Genomic DNA, 27499 nt, shown 5'->3' with positions numbered 1-27499 from the left:
GTGTGCTTACTAGGGGCCAAGATCTAATTTTGAGTAAGTCGCCATCTTTCCTTGCCGGAGCCCTACGGACAGAAAAACTGTTACTTGACCGTTCAGTGAGTAGTTAGGTTTTCTGTAATTTTCTCCTTTTTATTTTATCTGTTTGGTGTAAATAATCTGTTTATCATCTTTTTGTGTATGCACTGTGATTTTTTTATTCATAATAAATATTCCTTTATTAAGTTCTGCCTTTGTCTGGTAAAGACTCGCGTTACCTGAAGAGACTGTTTTATTGGTAATTTTAAATCACATAATTTTTGGGTTAAAAAATACTGTGTGGGTTTTTATAGTCTGATTCACTTGGGGTACCAAGACACCCCATTTCTAAATTGTCTTGGTGGTGGCAGCGTTATTTTGATATTTGTTATATCATTCTAGTTAATTGCGGGTGGTATTAAGGGTGGATATTTGTATTTTTATCACTATTTCCGGTCTAGTGTAGACAGATAGTGAATTTTAACCCTTTTACCACCAGAACCAAGTCACGCGCACGCTTGGAGTAGAGTGCGTTCGTGACAAGGGTTGTTACAGGTACATAAATATGGAACTATTTCAGATTTACACAAGTGCATATTGGCTGGAGACGGAGAAAAATATTTAAACAGGCGCACGTGGCGCTTAAAAACATTATAATTGAAATTTTCCTTTACTAAAATTGCATGAATGAATGTACATTTCTGGTAGGTTTAGCATAAATATTATCAGATGCATTACTACTACTACTACTACTACTACAGTGTGTCATCTTAATTGGTTGGTAGCCACTCACCTTCACAGTTGCTGCCAGCGCTGTCCAGGGAGAAACCTTTCTGACACTCACAAGTAAAGCTGCCCGGGTTGTTTTGACACATACCGCGAGATCCACACAGGTTGGGCTGGGCATTGCATTCATTGTTATCTGTAGGCAGAGATCAAGGTAACAAGATATGCTCATAAGCAATTCACTGGTCTATGATTTCTTTTTCTTAAATAAAAGACAGAAGAGCCAGTTAAAGTGGTCTTACCAATACATGAAGACTGGTGCTGGGTAAAGCCAGGAGGGCACTTGCAATTGAAACTTCCAATTGTGTTGACACACAAGAACTGGCAGTTGTGCTGTTTTGTTGAGCATTCATCCAAATCTATGGAGTAATACAAATTAATAAAGTTAATAATTTGCTCCCCCTAAACTTCACACTAACTGTTTGGACCATCCTCGTCAGTTCATCTGACTCCCCTACTTCAGTTGTTGGTCCAAAATATTCAGCCCATTTAAAACCACAAATCCCTATATGTCCTTCATATTTCAAATGCAGCAATAGCCCCACTGGACAGCTGCAAAATGATACTATAGCATCTGTTTGTCTACAAATGAATTACTCCATAGCAGATTCTGTACTTGCTCCTACAAACTTTCAATCGATTCATGCCATATAGCTATTCTACATATGTCCTTAGAACACAGGTAGCGCCTGGAACGCCTGTCATTTTGAGTTACCCACAAGCAGTGTGAAAGAAAATAAGCATTATATATATATATATATATACCTTTGCAAGTTTTGCCATCCTCTTGCAGAATGTAACCCCTAGGACAAGAGCACTGGTAGCTTCCTTCTGTGTTTTTGCAGATAAAGTTACACGGCTTGGGAGACTGGGCACATTCATCCAGATCTGCATCATAAAAGCAAAGGTAATGATTATGTCTTCTGTGTTTGTTAGTTTGCATATTATATTCCGCAAACAAGCGGTACTGTCTTAACCTGCAATGATGAGCCTAATCCTTCACTAAACGATAACAGGGAGATTAACAATGGGCCAAATAGGGCATTTGCTCCAGGGCCCATGGTTGCAAGCCCCCCCCCCATTTCCTGCAGTTTAATTTCTGTATTAGTATGCTCTGCACAGAAAAAATACAGTTCTGGGTTGTTTTTCTGGGTTATGGTGAAGATCACTTGATGCATGGGGCCCCTCTCCTGCACCAGGGGCATTTGCGGAAACAAAGACTCCATTGTGGGCTTATGATCTGCGATATCAGAGTGGTTTTCCTGCTTTAAGTCATGTGACAGGATGTGCCAACATGAAGACTATAGGATGGGCCCGCAAGAAGCTCCCATGGCAAAGTAACCAAGAGTGGAAGCTGCATGGCTCTCTGCTCACAAGGAAAATGCAAGGATCGGCGTTAATGTGTCAGGACCCCCCAACCGGAAGCCTCAGCTCTCTGCAGATAAGAGATTTGATCTGTATTTCTAGAGGTCTGGTGTGTATGTACACGTCTGTTCAAATGTTTGAGGTCACAAGTTCATGGAAAACAAGGAATTTTCCCGCTGTTAAATTAATGGCAAAGGAGTTTTCTGATGATCGATTAGCCTTACTTAAACTTGGATTAGCAAGAACAACATGGCATTGGAACACATAAGTGATGGTTGCTGATAAAAGGCCTCTGTTGTACGCCTATGAAGATATTCCTTTAAAGTCAGCCATTTCCAACTATGATAGTCTTTTATAGCATTAAATGTTTACACTGCATTTATGATGTAATGTTATTTTAATGGACAGAATTTGCATTTCTTTCAAAAACATCTCCAAGGGACTTCAAGCTTCTGAAAATGAGTGTGTGTCCAGGGGAATATCCCTAATGAATGCATGTGGTTGTATGAATGTAAAGATTTACTATTATATCGATTATATGACAGGTAATTTGTTATTTGTGAACATTCAGGCAGCTTTAAACAAACACTTGTATTTTAAGTATTTTCTTTCTGAAAAGGTTACCTATGTCTAAACACATGGAGAACTTGGATTTCCATAGGGTACCAGCTCCCATTGTCCACTTACCCACACAGGTTGTCCCAGTGATGTCTGTAGTATATCCCAGCTTGCAGTGACAGCGGAATGAACCAATGGTGTTTATGCACTGACCATTCTTGCAAAGGTTAGGCAGAACTTTGCACTCATCAATATCTGAGGAGGGAGAAGTGAAGGACTGAGGAAAACAATTCTATTGTATATATAAAGTTCTGTACAGGAGTAAAAGTGTCAGTGCTTAATCTACACAGACCAACAGTGTCTGTTAAAATATCCTACATGTAAGACACATCGGTGATTTTTATGGGAGATTCTAGTACCAAGTTATTTGTATTGTGAATGAAAACTCTTGGTGGGCTAATGGTGTTGCGACATGGTTATTTTACCTCTTCCATCTGTGGTATAACCAGGCCCGTGTGGACACATCTTCTTGTAGGGGCCAGTCCCAGGCAGAGGGCAAAGTTCACACTGATTTCCCCATCCTCGTCCACTGTTACAGCAGCACTCTGACTTGGTCACCATGTTGCGGTTAGTGGAGGACAGCTGGCACATTGTTTGGAGGACTTCAGTGAAACAAAAGCCCTGTCGTGTGTCTGGAGAAGAGGGGTGGAGAAACATTATGTCTAGTTGGGAATTACATTCAGCACAACACAAATTTGTACTAAGCCCCATGGCTACATTAACATAAACATTAAGTTACAGCCACTACTACAAGCAGTATGGTTGATTGTGGAGTAAAATTCATCTAAAGCAAGAACACTGCAGGTGTCAACATTCAAAAGGCGAGCTGGAATATGCAAAGTAATAACAATGATACATGAACACTGTCCATTCAGCTATACAATCTGCTATACCTCTTCTGTGATTCCTTAAAATTCATTCCATTTAACAAACACATGTGGGCGATTTATTAGTGCGTGCCACTAATAACATCTTTTAGATTCATTTCATGGGTTGTGTATGAAAGAAATGCTTCTTGCACATTTACATGGTGTAGCATTAGGATATCCAGAAGGGTTTACTCACCCAAACACTCTGTTCCAGAAGCGCTGACCTGGAACCCATCATTGCATTCACATCTATAACTTCCAATGTTATTGACACAGCGGCCATTGGGACAAATATTTGGTTTTGTACGGCACTCGTTTTCATCTGGAACAAAAAAAGGAGGAGCCACTCAATAAAAGAAATGTATTTCTTAATTTTACATATTTTTTCTATTTAATAGGATTTCCTCTTAAGGGTGTGCAGCCAGTCATGTTTACATGACTCTCCATACTGTACATTATTCTAATTGTGATATATTATCACGGTATATACACATAAACAGAAAAAAGATATAGACACACAAAAAGATACCCACATACTGATAAAAACATGCACACGTCTGCATTACAAGAAATCGGTGTTTGGCCATCGATGACTGATACCTACCCATACATCCTTCCCCATCTGGTCGCCTTTGCATGCCTGGTGGGCATATGCACATGAAAGTACCAATGAGATTCTTACACATCATGCCACGAGATTCACAGTCATGTAGACCTTCAGCACATTCATCCAAATCTGGAACAAAAATGTGTGGCACACGATACCATTAGTATTTTAACAGTGACGAGGTATAGCCATGTGATGAAATAGTTTGGATGCACTGATGGGTGCATAAAAACAGCCAAAAATGGAAATATATGACAGACAAGAAACTAACCAGAACTTAAGTTCCTACCTTTGCACATCCTGCGGTCCTCTCTCAGAGTGTATCCTGAAGGACAGGTACACTCATACGAGCCAAATGTGTTTATACAACGGAAGGCACAAAGCAGGGGGTTTGTGCACTCATTGATATCTGGGGAAAAAATACATCACATTGTATAAATAGTGGTTAAGCCAGGGATAAACAATAGATTCACGATTCGGGATTTTTTTAATGTCCATTTTCTGGGCAAAAGTAGCAAAAGCTTGAGAAGGACTTCTTTTTCTCTTTATCTAGATCAGCAGCTGAATTATTTTGTAGAAGTCAACCGAATTGCTATAAGTGTAGCTGAACGCTGGTTTGCAGGTAATTTCGGAGGCTCTTACCTTCACAAGTCATCATTGGACCTGGTTCAAAACCTTCATCGCAGGCACATTCAAAGCCTCCGACCACGTTAGTGCAGGTTCCATTTCCACATGGGTTCCCAATAGAGCATTCATCCGTATCTGTAAATATTTTACATATATTTTAAGCCTGCACATTTAAACTGGTTTGCCTAAATGCTGTGCCATGCAGCAATCTTGATTTAAAGAACCAATACTTTTGTCATCAGTTTCTTTTAGCTGCCTAGGAAAAAAAAACTTAAGCCTTGCTCTTATTACACTGGTGCTGATGGTGGCAACAACCAGAAGCTATGAACAAACGAAAGTAAAACACATTTTAGCCTAAAACTTTTTGTTTTTGGTGAATCTACAGAGAGAAGCAGTTTCCTGAATATTACCTGTGGTCTCTCAATAGTTTTTGGGTGGAAGCAACATATTTTTTTCCATGTGATCTTTGCCACCACTAAAACTGAAATATGTCATTCTTCCAGTAAAGCTTTTCTCCCATCACATTTCTGCTTCTATGTGATTTTACTCACCAACACAGTTTACTGCTGTGAAATCCAGACTGTATCCGAAGGGACATTCACAACGGAAAGAGCCATCAGTGTTAATACAGACACCGTTGCCGCAGATTCCAGGATTCCCGGCACATTCATTTACATCTAGAGAAAACCCAGTGAAGATGATTACAATAATTATGAAAAATGCATGAATTCAAATTTCTGTATACGCAAAGAAAAACAACACTAAAATAGCGAACAAAATGCTCACTTACCTTCTCTGGTATCTCCTATGCCAGGGATGGCTCCATGGCCGTACGGACACAGTTCCTGGAAAGCCACTAGAAAACAAATAGGTATAGCATGTAAATCCTAAGCAGGGTGGACAAGTAGTTATTATGTACCTACTACACATGAAGTAATGAGAGCTGCAGAACTATAAGGATTGTGAAAGATGTAGCAGGGAACAAACCATAAGTGTCCCCTCTCAATATATCTTTCTTTTGCAGATTTAACAGAAGGGAAGTTTGATATCTGGGCCTCTCAAAGCACATGTTTCTCTACCCTTCAATCCTTATCAGTGAGGGCAAGCACTGTTATGACATTCAATCCAACTGCCCTCAATTAAATACACTACCCCAAAACATTTGTGACACATGGCCCTAGTTATGATACTGTCCTTCAGTTGACAGCCCACAACCTTAGATCCTAAACATGGTCATTGTCATTATGCCTCATTTTTGACCATTTAAACCTTTAAATGTGTGACAATGGACATTAGTAAACTAAATGTGGGTTCTATGTGGAATAGCTACACTTAACTATTATTTCAGACCCTTTTCTCCCATCCTTCTTCCATCCCATCCTTACCACTTCCTTCAGTGGGGCACAGCTCACACGGATCTCCCCAGCCTTCTCCTGGCATCTTGCTGCAGCAACACAGTGCTTTAGTGGTGTTGAAGGCTTTTGGAACAGAGCACTTTCCATTGTCAAACTGAGTAAAGCAGAAGCTCTGACGAGTGTCTGGGGACAGAAATACCATGCTGTCATGTAAAATATGTTTAGAGGGACAGTACACAAAAAGAACCCCATCCAGAAAATAAAGAAACAGTCTGGCAACAACTGGGGTCAGTTTTAATGCAAAGAAAGGTATAAACATAAAAATAGATGATTAAAAAGGAGGAGTACATACAAGGACGTACAAAGATGAAGAAAAGAAAGAGATAAAGACAACCTAAAAGTATCAGCTAAAGGCACACAGATTGGAGAGAAATAATGAGAAAATAAGGCCACAAAGGCAGACAATCAGAGACTGCTAGACTGACAATTGGGTCTGAAGAAGATGAAGAGGAAAGTGTAATCCAGCATCCGGTACAGAAAGTATGCGCTAAAGGCACATTAATCAGGGAGAATATGGTAGAAAGTTAGGCATCAATGGTGGGCAATTACATAGACTCCTAGACTGGCAGTTGGGTCTGAAGAAGACAGAGAGATCAAAGTAGAGATGATGCCATATGTTGCCAAGTAGATAGTTCAATTCTTTTGTTTACTCACCAAAACAGCGTCTACCATTATCGGACAGGACAAATCCTGGAGGACAGACGCACTGGAAGCTGCCAGGAGTATTTGTGCAAGTACCAAACAGGCAGATGTTGGGCTCTTCGTCACATTCATTAATATCTGTAGGTGCAAAGCCAGATGTTATCACCTACAGTTCTCTCCGCGTTCTGTTCACTAATATCTTACACATAACCTGTCACTGACGGGCTTGTTAATTCTATAATTTTGTGTATAGTGCTAGCTACATTATGAACTGAGTAAATATGTTCCTGTTAATCTGAAAGGAGTAATTTTGCACATATCACAAGACACAGATGAACTCAACAACTATTGCATGGTTTTATTTTATTTTCAATGGTTTTATGTTATTATGAGCCCTATTCTTAGAACAAGACTCAGACTTAATCTACTTTACCTAAGGACATCAGCAGGTCACACATAAATATGCCATATATACTTCCAATGGATCTCTCGTGTTCATGGTTTGTAATGTTCCCCTGGCACAGCAGATGTCCAGCACAGTGACACTTACCTATGCAGTTGTCATTCTGGACCTCATATCCTGGTGGGCAGATACAGCGGAAGGATCCTTCCAGGTTTTGGCAGGTTCCAGGAGCACAGGTACCAGGCAGACTGACACATTCATTGATATCTGAAGAAAAGACACATTTAATCATTTCTTATATGAATGTATCACCTACACGTTAAAGAGGAATTATCTGCAGGTAATAGGCTAACAACAATATGTATACATTTTCTAGTTCTTCTTCTCACGTGGGGTTTATACTTCCAGTTATTTAGTATAAAACAATAAAATCAGCTTTAGCTGGTATCCGAGGGAATTCATCTTGGAACCACCACACATTATAATCTTTATCAACAAATAGGTTGCCAAAAATGAAAGGAATGTAGGAGTGTGTGCAAGAAACACAAAGGTCAAAAAACTAAGAAATGGCCAGTGGGGACATTTGGGAAATTAACCATACACAAAAAGAACTGTGGTGGCACCCTTGCTTGTTACCAAGGATATTCACATTTCAACTTTGCAAATTACTAAAACATGCAATGCTCATAACTAATTAATTTACTTTGTGCATAGCTTGATGGATATATTGAACAGTCTTTGAGCACAAGTGGCGGAGTGGTATTTTATAACGGTAGAAGGGTGGTTAAGCCAAATGAAATGAATCTTGGCAGACACTCTATATATTTATATATATATATATATATATATATATATATATATATATATATATATATATATATATATATATATATATATATATATATATATATATCCAGTGTAACAGGCACAGTGCATGTTGTAACATTCACGCTTTTGCAAGGAAGGAATAACCCAGCCTTTAGAAATGTATGAATTTTGCAATGGTTTGGTTTGCATACTCACCCACACAATTCTTGCCATCAGGAGTGATCTCGTAGCCTTCATGGCACAAGCACTGGAAGGAGCCTACATTGTTGATGCACTGGCCATTGCGGCAAACCTGACCAACCAGGGAAGAGCATTCATCTATGTCTGTATGGTGAAAAAAAGAAAAACGAAAGTGCTGTTTTTGAGCATACTCAAAAAAATGACAGCTAAGGACTAGGAAAAAGGCAGAGGTAACAACTGACTTTAATGATATTGCAGATTACCTCTAGATGAACTGTGAACTGCAACCCAAAGATAATTACTATTTATTGAATTATAGCGCAATCATTTTCTGCAGCTGGACAGAAGTTCATCACATAACAACTGGAACTTACAGAGACAAAAGGTGATGAGGGCCCTGCTCAAAAAGACGCCAACGTTTTGTAGTAAAACGAGTTGAGTTTTCACAATGGACATCCCAAGATCTGAATGTGTGTTTTGTGCATTAATAGCGCAGCAGTGACTTACCCATGCAGTCATTGTTGTGAGTGAGCTCAAACCCGGGAAAGCAGAGGCAGTTGTAGGAACCAACAGTGTTCTTGCAGGTCCCATTCCCACAAGGCTGACGATCACACTCATCAATATCTAATAAAAAGGATTGCGTTATTTAGAATTGTTGCAAATATCCAAAGGCATCAGAACACCTCTACAGTGACCACACACACTGAAACTCAGTATGGATCAATTAATTAGATGCTGGATATTCACTTACCCATGCACATGGTTTGGTCCACGCTGGCTTTAAAACCGTTATGACACACACAAATATAGCTGCCCTCTGTATCCATACATGTTCCATGGCTGCAGACATTAGGGATCTCATTGCACTCATTGCGACCTGCACAGAAAAATGTGATGCATTAAACAAGGTTTATGTTAAATTATGTGCTCATATAAAATCATTTTTTTCCAGCAGAAAATGGTACAACAAAGTATTCATCTTTTTTTTACAACTGTAAAGCAGAGTGTTTCTTTCTTACCTACACAGGCCCCGCTGGGGGACAGTTTGTAGCCACTGGAACACTCGCAGCGGTAGGATCCAGGGATATTAATACAATCAGCATTTATCTGGCACAGGTTTTCTCCACTGCTGCACTCATCAATATCTACCAAAATAGCAATGATAAAAACAATTACATTTAGGTGCTACGTTACCCATTAAATATCTACCACTGAGTGAAATCTACATAGTAATTGTGCATTAATAGGGCCCATGAATAGGTGTCATGCACTAGCAGAACTTCATGTTTTCCTTACTGGCCTTCAGCCCACACTCTTACAGACCCGGGCAAAGTTCCAATGGGCTACAAGACCAACATAATCCCCTTTGATACAAAGCAATATATGCCTTTAGTTGAACAGCGCTGTGTTTTCAGGCAACACTGCATCTTAACTCTAGATTTCCGTAAGAAGAATGCATTCATGGCTAACTTCACATTCACGTCAGATTGTGGAAAACCAAGATGTTCTGGAAATGAGCCCCCACTGCTGATAGCTGCATACAAACAGATCTCTGCTTTTGAATGAAATAGTTGTATTGCAATAAAATTGAGTAGCAAACCTTCGCAGATGAGGAGGATGTTATTGTAGCTGAATCCCATTGGACACTCGCAACGGAAACTTCCAATCTGGTTGATGCAGACTCCATTGGTGCAAATGGCTGGGATTTCACTGCATTCATCAATGTCTGTGAGGTGGGAAACAAATAAGAAAATTGAACTAATCAAATTTTAATTACTAAAGACATCTCAACCCACCTCCGAAAAAATACTTTACCCGTTGGTTTGCCTGTACGAATGTCGATAATGAAGCCGGGGGCCTGGTTACCACAAAGGACTTGGTATTCAGCTGAAAGAAGGTTCATTTTAATTAATAACCAAAGGAAGGACGAAAACGCCAAGAAGCAGTTTTGGTATGACACATAAAAAAAAAAAACAAAGAACAAAAAAAGGTTTGAGTAAGACAGGATTACTTACGGCTAGCAGGCACAGGGCATGGTTCGCACGGCTTATTCCAGGCTTTGCCAATGTTGTATGAGCAGCAACACATCTTTTTGGTCATATTAGCAGAAAGCTCATTCTCACATGTGTCATTGTAGTTGCGGTAACAGACGCTCTTCCTCATATCTGTAAGACAAGGTCCATGAAGGGTTTATAAATTGGTAGTGGAACCAATCACAGTTTTGCCAAAACCATATATTTAACAAAGCACTGTGAATGCACACACCTTTTGAACACAATTAAAAGAGCCAGATCACCAAGTGATTCTGACTTGGTCTATTTTCAATGTAATTAAGATATTGTTTTAACACAATCTAATTTTGGAACCATCAGGGGCTATGGTAATTAGACTTTCAGGAGGTTTTAAGAAAAATTGTATTAGATTACTGGTTGCATGAAGGAAATATCACAGGACTTGTGACTTGGAAAGACTAGCACACTGAAAAAGCCACATAAAACCAATGTGGTCTAGGGATGTATGTGAAGGAGGTAACTGTTGGGCTATAGAAATATTGGTGCATGTAAAATTGATGAATGCAAAGAAGGAACAAGGTCGTTTTGGAAAATTCAGAATAAATGGCGTTGAGTGAGCTGTAAGCATAATGGCTATACAATTAACAGGTAGATAGGAGACGTACGGTGACTAGATATGAGACACATACCCATACAGTTGTTCCCTCCATTAACTTGCATATATTCTGGTGGGCAAACGCAGGTGTAGTTCCCAAGGGTATTGTAGCAAGTTCCAGGGCCACAGATGCCAATGTGTGTGGAACATTCATCAATATCTGAAAACCAGACAAAGCAACTTTCAATTAATAACAGAGGATCAGCTGTTTTTATTCCTAAATTGCACTGGTAAAAGTGTATCAATTTCCACACAGTACAGGGCAAGGCTAGCTAAAATAAGTATTGTCCCCTGTTTCATGAAGGAGTGGAAAAAAAATCTCTCTAATCCCAGATTACTTTAATATTTATTTTACATTGCCAGCTACACTAACATTTTTCCAAACCCCCCCAAAACAAAACCACAAGGCAGCTGGCTAGGTGCGATAATACATATCCAGCCAACATGTGGGCACAGCAGATTATAAGGCCTAATGTTATCTGCTAAAGGTGAGAAGTATAGACATCCAAGCCTACGAAGACGCCAACGGAGATACACTGGGCTGTTCTAAAGAAATAGCTGCAAACTGTTATTTTCACAAAGCCATAAGACAAATAGGAACCAGGTGTTTTTTTCACTTAATCCTCCAGTTTCGACAGCTAGCTTTAATCACCGATAACAATAAGGATTATAAGAAAACAGTCGCAGTTTCATTACCTTCGCAGATGCGGGTTTCTTCATTTAGGTAATAGCCTACTGGGCACTCGCACTGGAAGCTCCCAAATGTATTAACACAGTTTCCACCTTGGCACAGGCCTGGGAGTTCCTGGCATTCATCAATATCTGGAATTAAGTGGAAACACAATTAAGGGGTAATCAGGCGTTATTTAGAGTACAGTTCATGAGACTGATGAAGACAAATTTAGATGCACAGCACTGTTATTTGTATAGTACTCAATACAGATTGCGTTCAGGTACATGTTGGCGTCACATAGGAAAAAAATTGGCCCATCTAGTATAAACTAAACATGAATACTTACATTGCCCTAAGCATATCCCAAGCACTACAGAATGAATTTGATCCCCATTAATTCTATTGGAAGGACAAGCCAATGATGTAGACAACCCAGACTGTTGCTGTTATATATTATGGTTACGTAAATAATTTAAATAAAACAATTTGGCAACATGAACACTAATGAGTTTGAGCTCAAAAACACAATGGTCTGATTCATCTGTCTGGCAAACATACTATGGAAAACAAATGGAAAACAACTGTTGTCAATTATTTTCTCCTTACAACCAAATAACACATTTATTACCAAGAAACTTGATGCTCTTTCAAATGATTATTTGGACAAATTTGTGATCATATGGTGACCATAAAAACAGCAACAAACTTATACCATATTGAGGTTATGTATAAAAAGTGCCTTCTACAGCAATGGTAGAGAATGGTCCAACTGTGGTGTGCTCTGGTGATAACTGATAACACAACTCTTCTCAAACTTTGTTTTAGCCCACATTGATATGCTCGCCAAGCCTGAAGACCTTCTTAGAAACGTATTTTCTAAAATTAACGCCCGTGTATTAGTCAATTAAACTTGAATTTGTAATGAGCTAAATTGCTTCCAATAACTGTTGTTATTTTCTGTTTTTTTGGATGAGAACATTCCATTGATTTTAATGAGAAGCTATACCCAACTATATAAACACAGATGCGCAGATACATAAAGAGACAAACACAGACCCATTTTGAAGCACGCAACAAACATTTCACAGTTTGGCAATCAATAAAAAAAGGAATATAAAAAGACATACACATATGAACACACAATGAGTCTTCCGTTCAATATCGAGGCAGATTGCAGTACAAGATACCGTTATAATCCAGGGGGGGGGGCTTTAAGGAAAGGGGAATATCACTGCTGGTCCAGGTCACGGGGAAGACAAGATAACTTGTTAGGCAGGTCCAGAGGGCTGCTGATGGAACCCGCTAGGCCAGAACTCTTGGTATCATGTGTTTTTGGAACTGCCTGCTGGGCTTATGCCTAGCAGCTGGCGGGTTGTTATAGAGTTTTGATTTTTATGTTATTATGGGGGATTGTTAATAAAGCTGTGGCCAATGCCCTTATCCACAACAATGATTCATGTCTTTATTTAGGGTGGGTGGGTGAATATGTTGGATTGGTTCTTCTGGAGCATCTGGGCCTAAGCGGTCATGTACATAGTTCTTATTTTCATTTATTCTTGACGTTCTTACTTCTTTTTTATTTCTCACAATAAAAACAACAATACACCAAAAGGTTTCAAAAACAAAATTCAGATGCTTTACATGAAGGCGGTAATGAAGTGCATACCTTCCAGGATAACAGTGATGGGGTTTGGTCTGAATCCTTCTCCTCCTGGACATAGGGTCTTATATTCAGCTGCAGAATATAAAATGGAGAGACACTATTAGCCCTATAAATGACCCTCTGATGAAAACCACAACGTCCTTTGATCACAGTCAATGCCTTGTAGTTGTGTCACTCCAACGTATATCACCTTCAGTTGAAGGGACCAGTATTCCAACTTTCACATAAAAAGGCATTACAATATAAAAAAAAAATATATATATATATATATAAATAATGACTTCTTTGATTCTGTAGCATTTTTTACAACATAACAGTAATACACCTTCATTTAGTGGCCGGTACTATACAGTATAAATACAGCAGTAAATTGGTTAATAAATTAAATTGTGTAAATAAATACATTAATTGCTATCAATAGGGCACAAAGTCACATAAAAGGTCTGGGTTATGCCCCAGCCACACCATTAACATTGATTAAGGTTCAAGCCCATAATGTTGTCTCACTTAAGTTTCTTGTCACTTACTAGAGTTGGCAGGAGGGCAAAATTCACAGGGGTTGCCCCAAGCACGGCCCAGAGAGCAACAACAGGATGCCCTTGTGACACCTACTCCAATCTCAGCACTGCAGGAGATGCCACCATCACCCCGTGGTTGTGTTTCCAAAAAGCAGTTACCAACACGGGTGTCTGTGCGACAAAAGTTTGGGTATTAGACTTGACAATAGGCATATGACATTGTCCCTATAAATCAAATTTTTTGTGTTTTCTTCAAGTCAAATCACTCACCAACGCAACCCACTCCAGTGGGGTTCAGCTCAAAGTCTTGTGGACAGTTGCACAGGTAGCTGCCTGGGGTATTAACGCACAGGCCATTGATACAGTTTACCGGATCCGCACATTCATTTACATCTGAAAATGAGAACCACAGGTGAAACTTTGCCACACTAAAAGGTTTGAAAGGATTGTGTAGAGACTGACAGATCATGGATGGAGAACTAAACACACTCATTCTCATTTGTAACTTACTTATAAAACAAGGCCCCATCCCTTATCTTCTGGACAACTACCACACCAGTGACCTTCTCCTGATGCTCCCCACATCCCATTTGTCATGCTATTCAACTACATGTAGGTCTCTCAGTTTACTATTAACTTCTTGCACAGGGCCAAAGCACAAACCTGTGGATATCCTACTAGTTCTTATACAGGAACAGTTTGAAATGCAACTATAATTCCTGTCTGTGAAATACCTTCAGGTTTTTTTCTTGTTCTAAATGAACCTTACCAGTGCAATTTCCTCCACTTCTATCCAGCTCGTAACCATCATCGCAAACACAGCGGAACATTCCGGGCAAATTCTGGCAGCTTCCAAAGACGCAAATATTCTGGAATGTGCATTCATCGATGTCTGCAAAATAAGGCAGATTTAGTTAAAAGGTCAAAAAGCATCTGCACACACAAACAATCTAAAACTAGAGTTTTAGGTGTGATGTAATGGCTTTACTGACGGGGTAGTTGATGAATAAAACAACCTTCCAGCAGAAGTAGTAGAGGCTAAAAATAAAGGAAATGTAATGATGCATGGACTCATTAAGGTCTGAGTCTTTAGATCAGGAAAATGGGCGGACTAGATGGGCTCCTTGGTTCTTATCTGCTGTCAGAGTCTATGTTTCATTATGTACTTGTATCATTTTTACTCTTACCTTGACATGCCTTGCTGTCTTCAGTAGGTGTGAAACCCATCTCACACTCACAGCGATATCCACCAGGCGCATTTAGGCAATGTCCATTATCACACAGGTTCACGTTATCAGCACACTCATCGACATCTGTGGAGGGAGATAATCTCATTAGTCTAATGAAGATCATATAGACCAAAAGGGTTACAGCTGGAGCAAGCTATAATCAGGAGGACATATTATAGGTTCTCTAAGATTTTCATCTTACCAGAGCATGTGAATCCATCTCCGTTAAATCCTTCATTGCATGAGCAGCGGTAGGAACCAGGGGTGTTAACACAGTTGGCGTTCACATTGCAGTTGTGTTCTTCAGTAGAACATTCATCAAGGTCTATAGGAAAGCAGATAAAGTGGAGATACAGTTAAGGAAAAATGCATATTGCTTCAACACATGAGCTTCTTTTCTAAGTTGCATGTTTTGCAGATGCTAACATAACAGAAAGAGAACGTAACAGCAACAGAAGCTATCAGGATGTTAAACTGCACGTGAAAAAAATGCAATCACCGCATACTGAAATTTGCAAGCATAGTTCTCTGTACAGTTTTAAAAAAACACTGATTACAAGTGGGGGCGGATAAATGTATATAATAAAAGTGATTATACCATATTCCTGAAATTAGACACTTAAAACGAATAAGCTACATAAAGTACCAAGTATTATTCATCTTCATCTTACCAATGCATTTCAGTCCATCTCCAACCCAGCCAGTTCGACACTTGCATTTAAAGCTCCCAGGAACATTAATGCAAGAGGCATGTACGTCACAGTTGTGCGCTCCTATTTCACACTCGTCAACATCTGTGATAATAGTGTAGAGGGGTGGAAATTAGTACATTTTGTGTGCAAACATTTAATGTTCTAATATGTCTATTTAAAGCAATACATATTTAAGGTTTTTTAAATCCCTGTTCTCATGATCTGCATGGTTATTACTCATACATTTATCTCTGCAATGTTGAGCATAGAAACAGAAAAATAATAATTAATTAGGTCCTTCTCTTTCACTGGAAACTAAGTAAAGTTACCTGTGCAGCCGGTGGTTCCTTTCTTTACGAAATAACCCAGCTGGCAATGACAGATAAAGGAGCCTTTGGTGTTCTCACAATCCCCATGAAGGCAGATGTTAGGATTCAGGTCACATTCATTAACATCTGTAACAAAGGAAGAACTCAGGATTACAATGATGTGGACTAGTTTAGAACATTAATACATCCGTCATGCTAAATTTAGTTACAATTATTTACTGGGCCAACAAAGCTTGATGAGGCAATGCAACGCTCACCTATACAAGTCTTCATATCCAGTGAGGCCATGAAACCATCAAAGCAAAGGCAGCGGTATTCTCCAGGGATGTTTGTGCACTGCCCTCCATCACAGATACCTGGATTATCCTCACATTCATCAATATCTGGAGTAGAAATTGAAAATATAAATGTAATATCACACACGACTATGTCGATGCAAATATGAATGCAGGGTGTCTAGACTGTTTAACCTAATATTGGGCATTCATAATATTATGAACACTAATCGTTAGCTACCTGCACAGGATCTCTTGTCTGGCATTAGTGCATAACCCTCACTGCAGCTACATTCGTAGCTGCCTTCTGAATTGGTACAGTGGGTATCACAGCCTCCATTCATAATGGTGCACTCATCAATATCTGAAACAAAAAAACAAAGAACCAGTTATATCAAATCTCCCACAGAGCTCACATGTTTGACATAAGCAGTTACTGACAAATTACCAAAAACGCCAGTGGAAAACTACTGACCCACACAGCCTTGACGATCCGGAGTCGACTGGAATCCAGAGTCACAAGAACATTGATAGGTTCCAATCATGTTCACGCAATGGCCATTTCGGCACAAGTTGTCACTCAAGGAGCATTCATTTATGTCTATGGGGAAAAATATTATGTAATTAACTTGTGTATGTAGACACTGATGGTTTACCATAGATTTCTACAATCAGCAAGTCTGTATTTTAACTGGAATATTTCTTCACACTGGGAATTCCCCTGTCTTACCAATGCAAGCGGTGCCATCAGAAGTCAGCTCATGGCCAGGTGGACAGATACATTCGAAACTGCCATCTGTGTTAATGCAGGTTCCTCCTCTACAGAGCAGTGGGTCTCTCTCACATTCATCAATATCTGAAATTTAGGAGAAATTATGTTTGTTTTCTGGTCTCGCGACCAAATATTCCCGTCCGGTTTGGAGTCAGTAATCTTCTAATAGTCTCAGTTATGCAAATCTCTCACAAAAGAAGCAAAAACACAGTAAATAATAATCATCCATTTGTAATATTCTTCCAGTAGGTAATCAAAAAGAATTACATTCTCAATTATATTCTCAGTGAAAAGAACATTTGAAATTGACTAATGGAATCTAGCAGAACCCATGCTAACATTTTCATGCACATATTTTCTATCATATAATCACCCATGCAGTTCTTCATCATCATGAAACCACTTTCATAACCGCTGAAGCATTCACACTCAAAGCTCCCAGGAGTGTTGACACAAGTTCCATGTCCACAAAGGTCGGGGGAAATTCTGCACTCGTCTATATCTGAAGGGCAGAAAGAAAGACAATGTCAGTGATTGCATCCCCTTGAGTCTGTGTTGGCTCTTTTGGAAGTTAAAAAAACACTATAGTAAAAAAGATAGTCAAGTAAGTTGCTGTATATTACGATATATACAGTATTTGTGATGTCAAATTTGATTTTTTAATTCCGAAAATTGATTTTGTAACTTTGCATACAACGGTTTAATAATCACAAAAAGCAACACACTTAAAATTCTTTTTGTGACTAATAAAACATGCCATGGGACCTATGAAATTTATTTACTTTATATAATTATAAAAGAAATCTACATGAAAGCCTGATTCTGAATAACAAAATGTATTTGCTCTGTTGACAGTTGTTCAGTTTTCAGAAAGGAACAACTTTGTAAAAAAAAACAAAAAACAATATTATAGAAACATAGAAAGTGACGGCAGATAAGAACCAGTTGGCCCATCCAGTCTGCCCAACCTCTGAGTACTTTCCTTTAGTACTTGCCCTTATCCTATATCTAGCTTGGCCTTATGCCTATCCCATGCTTGCTTAAATGACTTTACTGTATTAACATCTACCACTTCTGCTGGGAGGCTATTCCATGCGTCCACTACCCTTTCCGTAAAGTAATATTTTCTGATGTTACCATTAAACCTTTGCCCCTCTAGTTTATGCTTGTGTCCTCTTGTTGTGGTAGTATTTCTCCTTTTCAATAAACTCTCTTCCTTTACCTTGTTGATTCCCTTTAAGTATTTTAAGTATTATAACCTCTGTATGGCTGAAACAAATGTTTGCATTCATATACAATATATACAATATCCCCAGAATGCACTATTTAGATTAAGATAACTAAAAAAAGATAACTGGAATAAGAATGTGTACAAATAATTGCCTGGGGCATTCCAAACTATAAATTTGAATGCACAGACACAAATAAACACTTTATGTATGTGATCAGTTCCCCCATGTAAAAATGGATTGAAGATAAGAGGAAGCAGATGGGAATGTGAAGCGTGAATAAAAGAGAGGTTGGCCCAAGTTGAAGAACAGTGCTTAGCCAACAGAATGTATTGCTTGGTTTCTTCTATGATTTTCAAAATCCACAGGCACATATCCCTACCTGTACAATTCCTTTCTTCGGCATCCAGAGCAAAGCCACTGTCACACATACACCTGAAGCTACCAATGCTGTTACGACATGTCCCATGAGTGCAGAGGCTGTTGAATACTTTACACTCGTTGACATCTGTACAGTGGAAAACAGACAAAGACGATGACTATTTCAAGTAAAATGAAGCTTATGAATATGACCCCACCCTTGGTTAATGCAATTAATGCTAAATTACAACATTATAGTTCATTAGAAAGTGACAAATAGAGAATATATAGCAGATACTAAACATGTGCACAGAACATTAATACTGTGCTTCGAGAATAATGATTGAAGAAACTAGGAATTATTTCAAAAAGTTAAAAAGTGAGGACAGTACCTTTGTAGAATGGTCGGCCTGAGAGAATATCTCCTCTGTTGGCAAAGCCAGGTCCTCTCGGACAGATGGTCTTGTACTCTTCACTTCCAGGTCTTGGGCACTCCTCACAGTCTATGCCCCAGGCTGCTCCCACAGAACAGCAGCACATATCAATTCTGAATTTGCCAGGTAGGGGAGCTGTGCATTCATCTTCATCATATTTCATGTAGCACTGTTCCACACGTACATCTGAATAGGGAGAGAGAGAGATGTATTTGTAACTGACCATGTTAAAAATTGATGTAAAAATTGGTGTAAAATTGAATAAAGGTTGAACATTGATTCTTGAACATTAGATTGCGTGAAAAGTTTGTCTCCTTACCCACACAATTCCTTCCAGACCCATCCAGAGTCAGGCCTTCTGGACATTCGCATTTGAAGGAGCCAGCAGTATTTATACAGCGCCCATTGGGACAGACACCAGGAAAGACTTCACATTCATTCACATCTGGGAATAACCATGATAAATTATAGCGTGATATAGCTAAATAGATCAGGTTAACATTCTAAGTGACATGACAAAATAAGGCTAGTGGTAATATCTGTTGCTTATCTTAGTGTTGGCAAAAAAAAATAGATCAGCTGGTGATGAATTACAAATCACATTATTAACAAAGATTGAATGACATGGATTGGGGTATGTTTCAAGTGGTAGTAAGAGTGGTAGCAATATGGAGGCTGTATCAGCTACAATAAATGTGTTATATATGAATTAGTTTCTGATGTAAGTAAATTACTTCACCTTCACATGCAACTCCCTTCTTCCTGGAGTAACCTCGAGGGCATGCTGGATCTAAAAAAAAAAGACACAATAGTGTCAGCACATTACTTTTTAAGCCACATGTTCTAAATTTATTGAGTAACCTTCTAATGTAGCTCACCAATTTCGCAACGCTCGCAGGGGCTTCCCCAGGCTGCTCCCAAGGTAGCACAGCACTCAGACTTTAGAGTGGCTCCATTGATGTTCACCTCACATCGGCCATCTTGTATGTTCAGCCAGCAAGTTCCCTTCATGCTATCTGGAGACGGTGAAGAAGGACGTAGAAATATATTAAATGCAATGCATTTAAACTGGACCTAACATGTATAATGTTGATCCTGTGGTGGAATAACCACTCTATGATGTTGCAAAAAATCAATACTCAAGCAAATTGAGTACACAATAAAAAAGGTAATGATTTGGTTGGGAGCATGGGAATGGTTACATTTCTTAAGACAAATTATTTAACAAACAAGGAAATTAACAAAATGTTATATGTCTATATTTATTATGACAAATGAATGTATACTGGTAATTTGTACTGTTTATGTATATATTATTTTTAATATAAGGGCAAAACAGCCCTGAAGCTGTATAGTGAAAGCCAGCAGGTATGTTATTATGTGACGACCCTTATTGCATAGTCTTAACTGTGTATTACCTGCAGACATTTATACTTACCCACACAGATAGTCCCAGTAGGATCTAATTTACTTCCAAATGAGCACTCGCAGACAAAAGAGCCCGCATTATTTCTGCACACACCATTTACACAGGGGTTAGACGCACACTCGTTGATATCTGTGAATATGAAAAAGAACATGTTATCAAACAGGAAAACTATCTCTCATCATCGAAAACGCTTTGTTCCTGGAACAACATACATACACTTCCCCCATCCTGTTCGTGTCACATATGAAGCAATCCATTGTAATCTGTCATTATCGGGATAGTAGCCTATACTAAAATTTCCAAAAGTCACAATTTATTTTAAGGCATACAGATAACTTAATGGACTATAAACCATTTTAAAATAAATGATTGTTTTAGTTAAAATAATCTAAATTGAATGAAACATTCTAAAAATCAGTATGGTGGACTATTATATGAAAACGTATTGACTAAAAGGACAGAAGAAGGCATGGGGAGTTGCAATTTACCTTCACAGGTCTCTGACTCAGGCTTGAAGATGTAACCTTTGGGGCATGTGCAAGTGTAGCTGCCAGGTGTGTTACGACACAAGCCATTATCACAGAGAAGGCGGTTCACTGCACACTCATCGACATCTGCGAAAGGGAGCAGAGACGTGACCGTCTATCCCCGTTCACATCAATAACAGTGAATCCTGAACTCATTGCATTGCCCGAACATTTCCATTGTAGTACTCACCCACGCAATTTTTGCCACTGGTATCAGATTCATAGCCCAAATTGCAGATGCAGCGGTAACTGCCCCGTAAGTTTTCACAGATTCCATTGGGACAGATCTCCGAGTTTAGGGCACATTCATTGATATCTGGATTGGATAAGGAGCAAAGTTTGATACGTGCCAAAACGAAAGAGACCAATCTGCAAAATGTTTCAAACAATGCTAAAAAATAGGCACCCTATTACAGTAATTTTCTTAGTAAACAAAAACATTACCTTACTTTTTAAGTAACTTTTTACTGTTCTTACTTCCAATTCAAGTTGCTCTTTTATGAGCATTCTTAGTTGAAGAGGACCTAAAGACTTATTTAACAATGATATCCCAAGGACTAACAAGTCCAACATCTCTAATGAGAAGAAACTACTGCACACAAAGACATGCAAAGAAATAAGGGAAAAAAGTAAAACTTATTATTTTTATACTAAGAACTATATGAAATACACTTACCTCTTCCGTCTGCCGTGATACCAATGCCGCTGCTGCACAGAGCTTGAAATTCCTCTGCATAAACAGACAACAGAGAGACTTTAGAAATTATACACATGCTCATCCTGTAAAATGCTTATTATAGTAGAAAGAGGAGGCAAGCTGGTAAAAACAGATGGTTACTCAAGGTTACCGCATAAAGAAAAAGAGGGGAATTTGTTAGCTAGGACTGCTTAAAGAATGTAGGGCAAATTCCCCATTCCAATCCTTTTGGAAAAAAATCTTTAGCATTATGTTCCCTTTAAGAAGCATCAAGGCCCAGACACGCCATAGTGTACTGACAATTGTTCAATTATTTAGTGTATGTGTAATCAAACATCATATGATAAACAAATGTTTTTGTATATATTTTTGCATTGGCTCTATACCAGTAAGAATAATAAACAAATGCAATTAAAATAGCCCCTAGATCTTTTTTTGCTACAAAGAAATATATTTGAGTATAAACACTTGTATTTCTTTCATTTACTCAGAGGGGTAGAATAAACTGATCATCTACAAAAGGTTTTTTGTCACAGAAAGGACTCAAAACGTAGTTCCCTCAAATCTACTAACCAGAGTTCTTAGCTGGGCAAGGCTGACAGGGCTCTCCAAATCCATGGTCAGGATTAGCACAGCAACACTCGGATTTAGTAACAGCACCAGGGAAAGAGCGAGCGCATGTTCCCTTCTTAATGGCTCCATAGCAGGTGCTCCGCATATGTGTGTCCACACAGACTCGGCCATCAATACCAATGGTCAGGCCTCCCAAGCATTCACAACGGAAGGAACCCTCTGTGTTAATGCATCGCCCATTCATGCAGATTCCTGGTGTCTGGCATTCATCCACATCTGAAAATACAAAAGAGCTCTGTGAGAGATACATAGCGATTGAAAGTTTTGGTGGAAACTAAACAATTTAATAGGGCTTGATGTTATCAAGTCCAATTTGGGATGACAGATATGCATGGAAAGGCCAGACAGGCCCTCTAAAAGATAAATAAAACTCTAATTACTTCTGAAATGCTTGACACTGATCGCAGGCATGTTCTAGAAACACATAGTGAATGAAAGTACCGATAATTAAATACGGTGACAATTTTTTTCTCTTGCTAAGCAAACAAACATTAGCAGATAATATTATTATATATATATAATATAAATTATTATTTTACATAATTAACCCCTTCGTGACAAAGGCTGATTTTACTTTTTGTACCCTTCGTGACAATGGCCTTTTTAACATTTCTGCGCTGCTTGTGTTTAGCTGTAATTTTCTTCTTTCCCGTTTACTGAACCCACACACATTAGATATTGTTTTTTTCAGGACAAGAAGGGCTTTCTTTAGATGACATTGTTTTGATTGTATCATATTATTTTCTACTAAAAAAAGTATAAAATATGGTGAAAAATTTAGGAAAAAATGACTGTTTCTAACTTTTAGTTGAAAAATCTTTTACTCATCTATAAAAGGTAATGAAAGAACCTGCTAAATAGATTCTACTATTTGTCCTGAGTTTAGAAATACCCAATGTTTTTATGTTTTTTTGCTTTTTTCTACCCATTATGGGGCAATAAGTACAGGTATTTTTTTTTTTTTTGCTATTTCAAAGCCATTTTTTCCAAATCTGGTAATTCTTCCCCCCATGTGCCATTTCGGGTATCTTTGAACCCGGCCAATGCAATTTACCCCATCAAATCATATATTTTTGAAAACTAGACAGCCCAGGGTATTCCAAATGCTAGTATTTTAACTATTCCCATGCACCATATCTACCACCAGTTTTTGTCAAACTTTGTGGTAGTCATTTTTTGGCATTTGTTTTGTCACACACATTTTACTTCAGGTATGAATTAAAAGGTTCTCGTTTATGTCACTATCACAAAACACCCCAATATGTGTTCAGCAACATCTCCTGAGTACAGCGATACCTCACATGAATGATTTTGCCTGGCTGTTTGGGGGCAAAAGGGCCACATTTGGGGCATGCGCATTTTTCAATGTTAAACTTTGGCATTTGGGGATCCACTGCCTATGCCCTATTTGGTACATCTTTGAGTCGGGCCATTTCAGTGTGCCCAATAAACCCATATATTTTTGAAAACTAGACACCCCAGGGTATTTCAAATGCTAGTATTTTAACTCTTTCCATGCACCATATCTACCACCAGTTTTTGTCAAACTTTGTGGTAGTCATTTTTTTGCATTTGGTTTTCCACACACATTTTACTTCAGGTATGAATTAAAAAGTTCTCGTATATGTCACTATCACAAAACACCCCAATATGTGTTCAGCAACATCTCCTGAGTACAGCGATACCTCACATGAATGATTTTGCCTGGCCGTTTGGGGGCAAAGGGCCACATTTGGGGCATGCGCATTTTTCAATGTTGAACTTTGGCATTTGGGGATCCACTGCCCATGCCCTATTTGGTACATCTTTGAGCCGGGCCATTTCAGTGTGCCCAACAAAACCATATATTTTTCAAAACTAGACACCACAGGGTATTTTAAATGCTGGTATTTTAACTCTTTGCATGCACACATTTTACCACCAGCATGTTTTCAAAGTTTGCAGTAGTATTTTTGTGTGTGTATTTTTCCCACACACACCTACTTTATGTATGAATTTACAGCTCCTGGTATATGCCGCTGTCACACGACACCCCATAATGTGTTCAGCAACATCTCCTGAGTGCAGTGATATCCCACATGCATGGGTGTGTCATTTTTGTGGGAACTAAAAGGCCACATTTGGTACATGTGCATTTTTCTAATTGGAAATTAGGTGTGTGGCCATCCTTCCCCCGGTGTTAATTGGGACGTTGTTGAACCTGGCCAATTCAATTTACCCCATCAAATCATACCTTTTTTAAAAGTAGACACCCCACGGGCATTTAATATGCCAGTATTTTAACTCTTTCCATGCGAGAATTGTTTTAAGCTAATATGCTAATTTTAGGACTTGCTCACAAAATCGCCTCCTAAACGCTTTTAAAACGGGCGTCCTCCGCCATACAAAGTATGGCGGATGTTGACGCCCCGTGGAGGGGCCAGAGATGGCCCCTTTGTTCCGATCGTGGCGTTGCTGAATGCCTCGAGGTCGAGGCATTCAGCAACGTTTTTTGGGTGCAGAAAGCGAAAACAGATCGCTTTCTGCACCCGTTTAAAGACGTGCCGGTCCTGGCACGTCAATTGTCGTAAAGCACATGCTTTTCCGTGTCGTGCCAGGACCGGCAATTGTCGTTAAGGGGTTAAAGAATTTCTTTTAGGAAGGCTCTGGATATTCAACAATACTAGGAATGATGTTTCTAATGCTGCATTTAGTTATAGAACTCTTAAATTCAGAAGAATTTGTGGAATTTGATATATTAGTAGATACCACCTCCTGTTTTACTAAATCACATACACCATGACATTTAAAAAATATACTTACCAACACAGTAACGCCCATTTGGTGCCAGCACAAATCCTGGCTTGCAAATACATTTAAAGCTGCCGTCTTCATTAATACACATCCCATTGAGGCACATGTTTGTAGTTGCACATTCATCGTGATCTGTGGAAGACAGACAGGTTTTGTTAAAAGTAGGTATTTTGGCCAATGCATTTTTAAATCCATCTCAGGTTTCTATTAGTCTTGCTTATTTTTGGTAACACAAAAAAGCCACCATCCTGACATGTTAAGGCTGTAATGTATAATAATACAAATAATGATGTGGCAATGCATTTTTCCATTGCATTTCCATATTTTGTATAGGATGCCTATCCATAACCTCAGAGAACATTACTTCTGTGGTTTCTTTTTGTTATTTCCGCAGACAAAACAGGCAACAGGGGGCAAGCTTTGATAGATCTAGTCTACTGCACGAGCACATGCTGGCATGTCTATTTACACTCCGAAACTCAGTAATTTCTCTTCTGCAGATAGTTATAAACTAATGGACAAATTACACAACTGTTCCTTTGAGTTTCTACTTACCCATTTGTATCCACAATTACATTAACAAGTCCAACCTTTCCAGGTACCAACACTCACCTACGCAATTCTTGCCATCCGGAGTAGTTTCAAAACCAGCATTACAGATACACTGGAAACTTCCCTCTGTGTTAACACAGCGGCCATTGCGGCACATAACTCCATTCATGATGCATTCATCGATATCTGAAAAGGTGGGACACGATGAGGTTTAGTAATTATACAGATATTTCTCTGTAAAGATGTTACCTTTAGTGGCTGATATAATGGGTTGCAAGCTTTCACAACTATCTTGGTCTCTTCTTTCGGCATATTAATATATGATATATTAATAATAATATAATTTAATTATTGTTAACTACCCAGAAAACAAGTTTGGAACTTACCAATGCATGCCTGCTTGGTGGGGTTGCTCTGATATCCTTCATGGCACCTACAGTGGTATGATCCAGGTGTGTTCACACAATCACCATGGATACATGGGCTGCTTGAGCACTCATCCACATCTAAAAGAAGGTGAGAATATCATCCAATAACAAAACATTATTATTTAATTTCAAGAGCAGCTTGGTAGAGGAAATGGGATAGGCATTGTTGACATTTTATTTTTCCCTACATTGTATGGTTAAGTTAACAAATGAAACCTGCTTATGTACTGGCCTGAATGTTTACTTTTATTATTTCTATAAATAATCAGACTTCTAACCCTATGTGGAAGTTCACCTATATCTTCTTATTATAAAATTGGGGGGGGGGGTAAGTAAGCAATTTTAAGAAAGTTTTTGGAGATACATGAAACATATTTTCAGTGTTCATTTTATTTTTATTTTCCCCTGTTAAAAAATGGTCTCTGTCCAAAAAATTTTTAGCTGACAAATGATGGGGAGATTGGAATAAGTGCAGCTAGATAATCAGGGTTTCCTGGATGGCACCGTATATTTTGAGCTGATCTCCAACATGTTTTTAATTTTAATTGATAAAAAAACAAAGAAATAACAATCTCTTGTAGCACCTACCTATACACTCCAAGCGGTTGTCCTGTTTATAGCCCATGTTACATTCGCACCGGTAGCTGGAAGGTGTGGGGATACAGCGTCCATTCTGGCACAAGTTAGTGAATAATTTACATATATCTCCAGTCTGATTTAGGGTTGCAGTTCCTAAGATAGAGAAGAAAGTTGTAAAGTTTCTGTTACCTAAAAAATACCTCTTAAATTGCATTCCAGTAATATAATTATATATTTCTCACCAATGCCGATGCCCAAGCCTGGCAAGCCAGATATTGAGCCTTGACCGTTGGGGCTGACCCCACCAGGTCCAATGCCTCCTGGTCCAATCATACCAGGGCCAATTCCACCATGTCCATTCATATGGGGACCAAGTCCCCCTGGTCCAATTCCACCGGGGCCTAATCCTGGGTAGGTTCCAGGATATCCAGGTCCATGTGGTAAGCCCTCAATGCAGAGCCTGCGGTATTCATCTGTATACATTTGTAAGTACAGGTTAGTTATCTGTCTGTTATTGCATGTCCCTCACAAATAAGTGGAATTCAAAAGCATGATATAACAATGTGTCACAGACTAACCACCTTAACAGACAATATACAACCCTCTCAACCCTTAACATTTACTTTTGTTTCTTCTTTGACTCCCTTTTCTATACTTTCCCCCAT

General features: G+C 38.8%; 1 protein-coding gene across 2 annotated transcripts in view; it reads right to left on the bottom strand.

Moving 5' to 3' along the window:
- LOC149286988 (fibrillin-2-like) overlaps positions 1 to 27499 on the bottom strand; it is a 59823-nt gene that overhangs the window by 3676 nt on the left and 28648 nt on the right. Inside the window, exons 9-59 of one of the 2 annotated variants that reach the window (XM_089493592.1) lie at positions 27077 to 27307; positions 26844 to 27023; positions 26214 to 26333; positions 25888 to 26013; positions 25285 to 25407; positions 22423 to 22698; positions 21829 to 21882; positions 21343 to 21468; positions 21114 to 21239; positions 20635 to 20754; positions 20075 to 20212; positions 19936 to 19986; positions 19516 to 19641; positions 19155 to 19382; positions 18785 to 18910; positions 17547 to 17675; positions 17132 to 17257; positions 16877 to 17002; positions 16643 to 16765; positions 16384 to 16509; positions 16127 to 16252; positions 15777 to 15899; positions 15308 to 15430; positions 15064 to 15189; positions 14646 to 14768; positions 14147 to 14269; positions 13886 to 14047; positions 13362 to 13430; positions 11719 to 11844; positions 11057 to 11182; positions 10371 to 10520; positions 10171 to 10242; positions 9956 to 10081; positions 9375 to 9500; positions 9107 to 9232; positions 8863 to 8979; positions 8371 to 8499; positions 7495 to 7614; positions 6957 to 7082; positions 6273 to 6425; positions 5678 to 5743; positions 5439 to 5564; positions 4903 to 5022; positions 4550 to 4669; positions 4258 to 4389; positions 3850 to 3975; positions 3210 to 3416; positions 2854 to 2979; positions 1567 to 1689; positions 1044 to 1160; positions 809 to 937 (exon numbers count right to left, since the gene is read on the bottom strand). In XM_089493592.1, the coding sequence (XP_089349718.1) occupies positions 809 to 937; positions 1044 to 1160; positions 1567 to 1689; positions 2854 to 2979; positions 3210 to 3416; positions 3850 to 3975; positions 4258 to 4389; positions 4550 to 4669; positions 4903 to 5022; positions 5439 to 5564; positions 5678 to 5743; positions 6273 to 6425; positions 6957 to 7082; positions 7495 to 7614; positions 8371 to 8499; positions 8863 to 8979; positions 9107 to 9232; positions 9375 to 9500; positions 9956 to 10081; positions 10171 to 10242; positions 10371 to 10520; positions 11057 to 11182; positions 11719 to 11844; positions 13362 to 13430; positions 13886 to 14047; positions 14147 to 14269; positions 14646 to 14768; positions 15064 to 15189; positions 15308 to 15430; positions 15777 to 15899; positions 16127 to 16252; positions 16384 to 16509; positions 16643 to 16765; positions 16877 to 17002; positions 17132 to 17257; positions 17547 to 17675; positions 18785 to 18910; positions 19155 to 19382; positions 19516 to 19641; positions 19936 to 19986; positions 20075 to 20212; positions 20635 to 20754; positions 21114 to 21239; positions 21343 to 21468; positions 21829 to 21882; positions 22423 to 22698; positions 25285 to 25407; positions 25888 to 26013; positions 26214 to 26333; positions 26844 to 27023; positions 27077 to 27307 (6645 nt within the window). The remainder of the gene's footprint in view (positions 1 to 808; positions 938 to 1043; positions 1161 to 1566; positions 1690 to 2853; positions 2980 to 3209; positions 3417 to 3849; positions 3976 to 4257; positions 4390 to 4549; positions 4670 to 4902; positions 5023 to 5438; positions 5565 to 5677; positions 5744 to 6272; positions 6426 to 6956; positions 7083 to 7494; positions 7615 to 8370; positions 8500 to 8862; positions 8980 to 9106; positions 9233 to 9374; positions 9501 to 9955; positions 10082 to 10170; positions 10243 to 10370; positions 10521 to 11056; positions 11183 to 11718; positions 11845 to 13361; positions 13431 to 13885; positions 14048 to 14146; positions 14270 to 14645; positions 14769 to 15063; positions 15190 to 15307; positions 15431 to 15776; positions 15900 to 16126; positions 16253 to 16383; positions 16510 to 16642; positions 16766 to 16876; positions 17003 to 17131; positions 17258 to 17546; positions 17676 to 18784; positions 18911 to 19154; positions 19383 to 19515; positions 19642 to 19935; positions 19987 to 20074; positions 20213 to 20634; positions 20755 to 21113; positions 21240 to 21342; positions 21469 to 21828; positions 21883 to 22422; positions 22699 to 25284; positions 25408 to 25887; positions 26014 to 26213; positions 26334 to 26843; positions 27024 to 27076; positions 27308 to 27499) is intronic. The other variant, XM_089493593.1, reaches the window with a different exon arrangement.

This window comes from Sceloporus occidentalis, unplaced genomic scaffold (genome assembly GCF_023333645.1).
Source record: "Sceloporus occidentalis isolate IW3139 unplaced genomic scaffold, rSceOcc1.0.p SCAF_65, whole genome shotgun sequence".
Classification (NCBI taxonomy): Eukaryota; Metazoa; Chordata; class Lepidosauria; order Squamata; family Phrynosomatidae; genus Sceloporus; species Sceloporus occidentalis.
The sequence above is the reverse complement of the archived record's forward strand: the minus strand, read 5'-3'. Positions and strand labels throughout refer to the sequence as shown.